Source organism: Centruroides sculpturatus, unplaced genomic scaffold, assembly GCF_000671375.1.
Source record: "Centruroides sculpturatus isolate CEXI.00-Female unplaced genomic scaffold, Cexi_2.0 scaffold46, whole genome shotgun sequence".
In the NCBI taxonomy this organism is placed as follows: domain Eukaryota; kingdom Metazoa; phylum Arthropoda; class Arachnida; order Scorpiones; family Buthidae; genus Centruroides; species Centruroides sculpturatus.
The window spans coordinates 398,154-408,256 of NW_019384418.1; the positions used below are offsets into that span (position 1 = coordinate 398,154).

A 10,103-nucleotide genomic window follows, 5' to 3' on the forward strand; every position below is an offset into this window, starting at 1 on the left:
ACAATTCACTAAGAAAACAGGTCTGTTTCTCTCTGTTCTTCAACACCTGTCGGAAATGACGGGCAAGGGTGTCATTGCAGAGATCATTGATCCTGTTAGCCTCAGCTCTGTTTGGATAATGAGTGTTCGTAAACTCCTGAACCTCTCCTCATTTGACAAGGAAGTTTTTGTCAACTTTCACTCCTTCTGATGATTTCTTGCTTTGTTTCAACTGAAATCACCTTTCTTTTTTTTTTTTAGAAGCCATGTTTTTGCACAACACTTGAATAAATGTAAATACCCTGCACTGAAATGATGTACGTAATAAACAAGGGAGCAAGCCGAATCCCAACGGGAGCTCTGTACTTCAGATATATTAATAATAGATTCTAAAAATAGTAGATTGTCATTGGCAATGGCAAAAGAGTGGAACCATCATTCACAACTTGTTCGCCTCATGTAACTGCCGAACGGAAAGTCCGTTGCTTGAGTCACATAACGGCCAAACAGAAAGTCCGTTGTTTGAGGCATACGTTATACAAGACACCACTGTACTTTTTATTAAAGTGGCAATAAACACTTTAGTCTGCTTATTTTAACATTGAGTATAAAATTGAATCACAAAGCATGCTTCAAGAATGCTTTTACACAGAATCCCATTACACAGTAGCTTGATATTCTGCACAACTAAATGTCGAGCTCCTGAGTAATGGGAATATCTTGCATCACACTACACCTAGCGAGTCATGACATCACACGGCAAATCTGAACAGGAAAGTGGGAACTGATGTTGAGAACCGAAGGCAGTCTTCATGCAATGCTGCCCAGCATTTCCAGACTAGGGATTTTTTATCAATTGACAGAAAATTTGGGGAATTTTTTGAAGTGAAATTTTTTCACTCTGATCTTTTTTCAGTAAACTAAAGCATAAAAATTTTGGCATGACAGAACATGTGAAATATTTGATCACAATGCTTAAACATTATGTTATTTGAAATTATTCATTAAAAAGTATTCAAAAACAATTCCTACTTCTAAGTGACAGAGTAACATGTTTCTTTTGCTTTCCAGGCTCCAAAAAGATAAGGTTACTATCACCTATATTAATTAATAAGTAAAACTAGTGGTAATAAATAATTTGAGGTAGAAAAAAGTTTTAAACTGGAAAAATGGTTGGTGATTTAAAAAAATTTTTCAGAGTGATCCATGATGAAGAGTTAGCAATTTGAGTTAGCAATTCAATTTATATCTAAAATGCTTTATAAAAACTGAATATNATTATGTTATTTGAAATTATTCATTAAAAAGTATTCAAAAACAATTCCTACTTCTAAGTGACAGAGTAACATGTTTCTTTTGCTTTCCAGGCTCCAAAAAGATAAGGTTACTATCACCTATATTAATTAATAAGTAAAACTAGTGGTAATAAATAATTTGAGGTAGAAAAAAGTTTTAAACTGGAAAAATGGTTGGTGATTTAAAAAAATTTTTCAGAGTGATCCATGATGAAGAGTTAGCAATTTGAGTTAGCAATTCAATTTACATCTAAAATGCTTTATAAAAACTGAATATTAATGTGGATATCATCTTTGCAAAATTAAATTTATATTCTTGTTCTTAAAATAAATTTAAGTTGTTATAGTTGTTACAATGTAATAGCTAGAATTTCCTTTAATTATATCAAACAATGCTTATAACTTTTAGCTCTCATCTATTATGAATAAAAGTTTGTTTTACTTAATTCATTTCTGTTAAAAAAAGAAACAGTTTTGTTAGTATCATTGCTAGTTAATAATAAGTCATAATATTATGATCTGATATATCATGCATTTTTGCACATTAATAATTTAGCTCTATTTCCTGATATATATATAAGTGAACCACCTGTTTCATCCTGGGTCAAAGGTGTTAAAAAAACAAAAGGATTGTCCTCATTGGGAAATTAACCATGAACAATGAGGGCTCTTGGCTCTGCTAACAAAGGTTAGACAGACCATTCCAAAGACCAAAGGAGACAAATAGAGAGCCAAGGCAGAGGAGGAAGTAAATGAAGAATTTACATTTCACAAATAATATAAACTATTTGCAAATATATATCATCTTTAATAACATACAACTGTTTTCACATCATTACAGCTTGGATAGAAAACAAGGCCAAGTGTCACACCAAAATATCTATATCTATGACCGAATTAAAATTAATTATATTTGATGTAGATACTGTATGTTGCTAACATTCTTAAATTATTGTATCATCTATTTGAAACTGACTTTTAAAGCTACGGTTACTATGGATGCAAATTCTGACAAAATTTTGTTCTGATGAATTCGTCCGAAAAAACAAATACCTGGTTTCCAATGAGAGTGTTTACTTTGGCAGTGAAGGATATGTCAGAACATGCACGATGTAGTCAGAACCATTCGAGCATCCAAATAAGTTTGATTTTTTCATGCATTCTGACATTGAATTTAGAGCGTTTTGGTTTTTTCAACATGGATATTGATAAATTGATTAGTCTTGTGTTCGAGAATAGGTGTTTGTGGGACATGAAAAACAAACTATCACAATAGAGATATTTCTCATTTTGGTCTCATTCTGAAATACTCGAAAAACTTTTGCGGGTTATCCAACAAATCTTGATATAACATTTGGAACTCTCTCTTATCGTCTCTTATGGAAAATAAGTGGTTAACATGCTCTGTTTTCCCACCACCTATCAACAATAACTTAATCAACAGACTTTCAAGAAAATAAAACTCATCAAGTTCGTCCATTTTGCTGGGATGCAGAAACGTACTGACTATCAGAAAACGCGCACAGTGTAACCACCATGTTCTGACGAGGATTTTGGACGTACTCGTCAAAACAAAATTTTATCAGAATTCGCATCCATAGTAAATGTAGCCTAATACAACTGGAAGAAACATTTGCCTACAGTAGGATCCATATCTGCAACTGTTTATTTTTTTTTTTCAGGGGCACAGAATAAAGTGAAATTAATTTATAATAGAACTACATATGTGTACTTTTTTAATATTTACTTTTAGTGTCAGACCAAATATTTGGCATTACGATAATCCCCGCTAACTAAAACTTTGTATAACTCAGAAAATTTTTTTGACAATACAAAAATTATAATTAACGAATGTTTTCAACATCCACAAACCTTTGCAATACCATGTATTATGTTACCATAATCAGTAAGTTACTAAAGACTGTACGTTACTATATGCTGTAGTCATGAAATTTTTTGGGCCCATTTCCTGTAGTAATAAATTCGGCAGTACAGGTAGCCCTCGGTTTATATCGGTTCACAATAACGCCACTGCACAATTTGCTGTTTCGCTGTGTAATTTCCCGATTTTCCCTATACTAGATTTGACCAATCCTAGTGAGACATGAGTCTACTATGACACCATGTGTCATGGCAGAATCATGGCTCATTGGGATTGGTCAGATCTGGACCAATAGAGAACGTTCCACAAATTGTTAATTTGAATGAGCTGCAGACCCGACATAGAGCTACAGAAGAACGACAAAGAAGAAACTCCAAGAGTTATGAAAACGGCATATCTAAAGCATATCCTTTCAACTATGGAAAGTTTGATGAATGAACTTTGTGAGTTAGACAATGATTGGGAGCGAAGTGCAAATGTAAAAAGGAGCATCATCGCATCCATTTGACCATATTCTGAAATTCTTAATGAAAGAAAACAAAAATGTAAAGAATTAAAGATGGATACTTTTTTCCGAAAAATGTAAGAGATCCGAAACTAAAATTTTTTAATAAAAACATTTTACTTTATTTTATGATACAAATTTAATTTTTTAAATGTATTTTGTATTATATTGTATTAATAAACAAACTTATTTGCTTATTTTTCACTTATGTAAAACCTAACCCTATATCTCACTGTAAATATGGGTTCATTTTACGCCGATTTGATTTGCACCGGCTTTTGTAGGAACAGAACTGCAGTGTAAACCGAGGACTACCTTTATAATCTCAGTTCAGTAAAACCATATTTATTTACAAAGTTCATGTCTGTCTAACATGTATAGATATATCATTTGATGTATAGGTGTATCATTTGATCATTTCCCAACTGAAATCCTTATATATGGAGGAGTGACCACTCCTCCATATATAAGTTTGAATAAGGATTAAGCAAACTATTTGAACCAATCAAACCTGATTTTGTTTGATAACATTGATTATTGCTTGCAGTCAGTTTTGATTTTTGGTAAGATTCTAACTTCGTGTGAGTCAAGAACTCTCATATCGGTATCTTACCCTCATATCTTCGCCTCCCCTCTGTGTCACAAAATCATGGGCACCAATAATTTGAATATAAACAGTATGTTTACCACGTGCTTCGCGACTGAACATACTAAAAAATCACTCACCGGCTTGCCTCCTATCTTGTTTGTTGACCAATTGGTTTCGTTATCAGTTTGTACTTCGGCATCTTTGATTCCAAGTAATACTTGATTCTGAGACATTTTATTTCGCTACATTCGAATCTTAATTAAAATATACTACTACACTAATTCGCTTAACTACCAACTTGGACGTTAGATGGCGTTGTACGTGTTCCAGAAGGGAAAAACTTCATAATAAATTATTTGTAAATCATTAATTTGATTAAATTAATATTATAAATATTAAATATTTAATCTTTAAATGTTTTGTTTGCCTAAATTTTTAAATATTAAATATTTACTGTTTTTTATTTTTTCGCTTTCGGTGAAGTTTGCTACATTTTCGATGGGCTATATTTAANAAAATCCTATGACTGAATGACGTAAAGATTACAAGCAAGCGCATTACTATCGGAGAAAATCGATTTAAAGTACTGTATGTGTACACTTTAACAATACTACAAACACCAAAATCAAGGTCAAAGAATATTTTGACCGTCAAATTTGTATTGCCAGAATCGTCGTTGCATACAAATTTGTCTATGCTATTCGCCTGCCACCGATACGAGAAACGAGACGGTTCTATCTGAATAGTGGACAAAGACGTCGTTACAACTGTACTGTGTACTGTACAGTACGTGCTTGTCTCACGATCAGACAATCATCTTTCCTGGTGGAGGGTCAAGAGTTTGCTCACCGTGTGTATGTGCCCTCACTGCCCCCAACACTTTTTCAAACTTAAGTCAAAACGGCCGGATAGCGGAAAATTCCGTGATCCTGGTTCCTTCAGCCCGACGATGCGGCCTTTATCAAATTCCGTCAGCTGTGTGTAATGTCTTTGACTGCATCGTTCAGGCACGCCCGGCATTCGAAGACTTCCAAACGACAAAAGCACTGAAAATTCTAAATGTAGTGAGCCTTTGCGAGTTTTTTTTTCCAGAACAAGTTTGAGTACTCTTGGCATCACCTGGAGTGTAAGTAATTGGACTATAACTAATCATTTACATACTATCTGATAAGTGAGATGTAGCTATATGTCGAGTTTTGCAGCGATCAGACAATCTTGGTTTGGAAGTTAACTGTTTTTGTCAATAAGTGTAAAATAAAAAGAGCAGAAATTAGAATCTACGATATTTTGTGGTCACCCCGTCCCGCCTCGCCAGGACAGGGTGACCACGTGGAATTTTCCTGATTTTCTCCACGTCTGTAACGCCTAAATAGGGGCCAGTTACTCTTAAAGAGACTTCCCGGAAGACATTCTCCTTAGGCAGATCGACCTAGTGTTGCGTTGCCATAGCATTCCAAAATATCGTTTGCTTTGTTTTATTATGTTTTGTTACTATTTTTCAATTTTGAAAATATTTTTACTTTAAAACGATTATAAACTTAAATTATGTTGTTTAGTAGGGATGGGTTCTTACCTGCAACGAATCCTCGAATCCCACAAAGATTCGAAATCCGTAAATTCGGAGTTTCCGGAATCCATCAATGCTAAAAAAACTCAAACAAGTTTTTAATCACTTTATCATAAAGTCTTTTTAGAAAGTCTATCTTCAGAAAGTCTTTTTAGCACATTAATTGTTATAATTGATAAGAGATCCAGAATAAATTCAAATGTTAGTGTTCTTAAATAAAAATATCGATAAATGCTTTTGAGTTTTCACAATGCCCAAAAAGTCTTTGGATGTAAATGTATTTATTAACTTTAAAAAATTAGCTCTTTCCCCAAATTTTTTACGCAAGTAAAAAATTTTACACGAGCAAAAAATTTATGACATTTGATAAAAAATTTGACATTGTGACATTTTTAAAAAATTTCCTAAAATCTTTTATAAAATTATAAAAGATTTTAGGAAATCATATTTCATTGTTTTTGAAGAAAATTGTTTTTACAATTTCATGAACTAAATTTAAATTTACGTTTGGTATTCTCAGTATTTACTTTTTTAACACTATTTACAGTAGAGCATCGATTATCCGACTCAATTGGGAACTGGTGTTGGTCGGATAACTGAAAAAACGGATAACCGAAAAATATGAAAAAAACATTATTAGTAGAGGAGAAGGTGGTATTATGGAACACTGCGGGTATTATGGAACCACCCCATTTCGAACTGATAATAAAGGCGAACTGTAGCGGAATGTGGCTGAACTGAACTAGGCAGACATCCATAGCAAGGGGAAAACCCGTTTTACTTCAGTTAAACGGTTGTCCGTATTTAATCAGCAAATTTGTTTTTTTCAAAATTCACAAGTTTTGAATGCTAAGTGAATTTAATTATTTTTAAAATATAAATCGTGTAGTTGTAGGTTCACTGGTGCATGTATTCCGTTCCAGAGACTTAGGGGTACATATTAATCTGTGTGATGTTCACGTTTTTTAAATTTTGGTCTCGACAGACATAAGTTAATTCGAGATGGCGATGCGTGAAATACGGACCCCTTTGGTGCTTTTACAGTAATATGGAACTCAACTCCTCCGAACTCTCTCTTTGCAATCAGACATTCGTCCGGAGCAATTTGGGAAAAAGACACTAGGTAGAAAGTCTGAAAATATCGAAAAAGAGCTGCTGGAATATATATTGTTGATGGAGGTCATATTTTTCTATTATAAAAGCATTTTTGCGATAAAATACATTGGAGTAAATAATTTTGTAATTATTTAACATTTTTTGTCCTTTCCTATTTGTTTTTGGCTACATTAAAGCATTTTTTTGAAAATATACAGTAAGGTTCCATATTACCACCCGATTTTCTCTAAGCCTACTTTCGGACTTTTTGTACAAAAGCCTTCAAAAACCATACTTATAATTACACTAGCGAAAAATCCAATTAGGAACATTTAGTTTACTAGTTACCAGTACTTTTCGCACAAAAAATGTGGGTGTAGTTACGATACCTTGTTTACAATTCACTAAAATATAATTGGGGTTCCATAATACCACCTTCTCCTCTATATTAGTATATCTCATGTAATTAGTATATCGCTATTAACCAACTTCGCGTTGAATTTTCATCGATGGTAAGCCTAACAAATTTTTTTTTTAAATAATAATCGTCGCTATTGTATCGTTAAAAATTATTTTTAAATTATTTTATTGCTCACAAAACAAACCACCACTCATAATTAGAAAATTAAGCCTCGTTTAAATACTGGCCTCCCTTTCATGGTCGAGCCAGTGTTGCCAGCTAAAACACGCAAAAATTTAACAAAAATAATATTAAAGTAGGCAAGACATGGCCAAATATTGTAATACCACATCACTAGCGGGCATTTGAATTTGCCGATTAGAACAGTCGGTTAACCGACGTGACGGTTAATCGGGGGTCGGATAATCGATGCTCTACTGTACTTGTAATTGTATATTATTTGCTGAAGATTTACTATTTTTCTTTATAAATAAATCTGGAATTTTTAGTTAAAGTAGCTTTTTATTTAAAATTTTTTTTGTTACGTTGTGATGATCTCACGAGCGTTGTTTGTATTGTATGATGACACCGACTCCGAACCTTTCTGGCATCTGGACGGTACAAAGTTTAAAGTAAGGAGTATCAGTCCCATTACATATTGGCACCTGTAACCAGTGCCGGCCCGAGGCAAGTTTTAGGATGGAGCGAGATCCTATTATGGCGCCCTGGAGTGGAATCCCGCCCAAGCACACGACCCACGCGCGTCTCAACATATAAGGCCATTCACATAGTGGCTACACGTTTGCAATTAAAATATCGAAAAGTGAAAAAAATTTTTTTCTTTAATTTTCTTTACCACTGAGGCGCCTCTTAGGACTTAGCGCCTGGAGCGGCTGCTTCGTTCGTCCTATGGTAGGGCCGGCTCTGCCTGTAACGGACTTGCCGACCGACATCGGTGCTGCTAGACTTTTAAAATCTCTTGCAATTAATACTACACGTCTCAAAGCTACAGATAACACACTTGTATTAAAGATTCGAGAATTCGAGATATCCATAGACTTTTCAAGATTCGGATTAGGATTAGATTAATTTTTGGATTCGACCCATAATAACATAAATAAGAATGGTGTCAATAATAATGGAAATTATGACTTGCATTTTGATATTATTTTATATCACAGTTTTGGTATCGCTTTAAAACGACATTAAAACTGTGATATAAAATAGTATCAAGTTAAAAAGTAAAAAGATCGTCCTTGGTTTTCGGTAACGAGTTGACATCATTTCCGGAATATCGAATGCTCTCTCTTGAAAATATCCAATGACAGCAAGAAAAGTTACTCAGAAAGATTGATAGTGGATACCTTTTTTGAATATTTGTACATTAGTAAATTCATTGGAGTTCTTTCGCTAATAATTTAATTGGGCAACTCTACATAGATAAATTGTTAATTTTTTTTTCGATTGAGACAATTCAGTTTTTCAATTTGAATATTTTTTTAAAATTGAATTTTGTTATTGAGTGACTAAGTTAACGTTAACCCATAAGATATTAATAAAAATTAAATTTTATTTAGAATTGTTTATTGGTTTGGTTTAACCACCGACGCAAGGCACACACGGGCGATTTGCGAAGAGGGAATTTTTCCAGGAAGATTTTCTATGGGATATTGGCTCTTATGTAAGTGTTGAGCATACGAAGAAAACTTGGAAGACACGTGTCCAGCCTATTGATCAAGCGTGAACCCGCGATCATCACCAGTGTTCAATGGTTTTATCCACTCAGTCACGGATAGGCCAGAATTGTTAATCAATTATCGTTTTCCAATTCTCAAACAAAATATTTTAATATATTAATTAATTAATTTAATGAATAACACATTTTAATATACAACATAAACCTATAATGTAATTACGCTAGTTGCTGATAGTCAGGACCGGATTTGAGGCGATTGGAGCGATTTGCGCCAATCGGGCCCGGCGCTTGAAGGGGCCCCGTAGGACATCAAAATTTATATACAGTATTTAAAAATAGTTTCAAATTACAAAATAGATTAAACAGTTTAGCGATCATGTCGATTGAGGATCAAGAAGCAAGCCAGTTGGATTTTGATAATATTTTAGAAGATTTTTCAGAACAAAAACTTCGGAACATATAAAACATCTCTTTATAGGTTTATATTCAATAAAATTCAGTTATATTCATTCATCAACACATTAAAAGACTTTTAATGACAAAAATTTATGTAGTTATATTCATTTAAAAATATAGAAATACTAAAACATATCTATGTATGTTTATATTCAATAAAATATAGTTGTATTTATATTTGGTACAGGATTTTTAATGTAGAAATTTGTCTACTTTATGGTTCATGACTTTTGATTTTTATAATTAGATTTTGGATTTTGTTTTAAATAAATATTTAAAATCTCTATTTCAATATGTAAATTAACTGTTAATTAATTTTGTTATTTAAAGTTTTGAGGGGCCCCGCAAAAAATTCGATCGGGCCTCGCACCTATTGCATCCGGCCGTGCTGACAGTAATCAATTAGCTGATGATATTTGCATAATCATTTTATAAAAAATATGGCGAGTAGATTTCTGTGACAAAATTTTAATACTACCACCTGTAGAATTTTGTGAGGTTGGTTACATTAAATTTCGTTTGATAACGCCATATATTTGACATATGGTTGTTTACAACTACGAAGTATAGTATGTGTAACGACGTAGCTATTAGATTTAAGAGGTAGCGTAAGCTAAGGATACTTCTTATTAAATATAT

The 10,103-nt window shown here is 33.1% G+C and overlaps 1 protein-coding gene across 1 annotated transcript in view; it reads right to left on the bottom strand.

Moving 5' to 3' along the window:
- Positions 1 to 4,565, bottom strand: part of LOC111619287 (programmed cell death protein 2-like) — an 11,146-nt gene extending 6,581 nt beyond the window's left edge. The window contains exon 1 of the mRNA XM_023360973.1: positions 4,388 to 4,565. Coding sequence (XP_023216741.1) covers positions 4,388 to 4,483 — 96 coding nt within the window. The 5' untranslated portion in view covers positions 4,484 to 4,565. The remainder of the gene's footprint in view (positions 1 to 4,387) is intronic.
- Between the last annotated feature and the right edge of the window lie 5,538 nt (positions 4,566 to 10,103).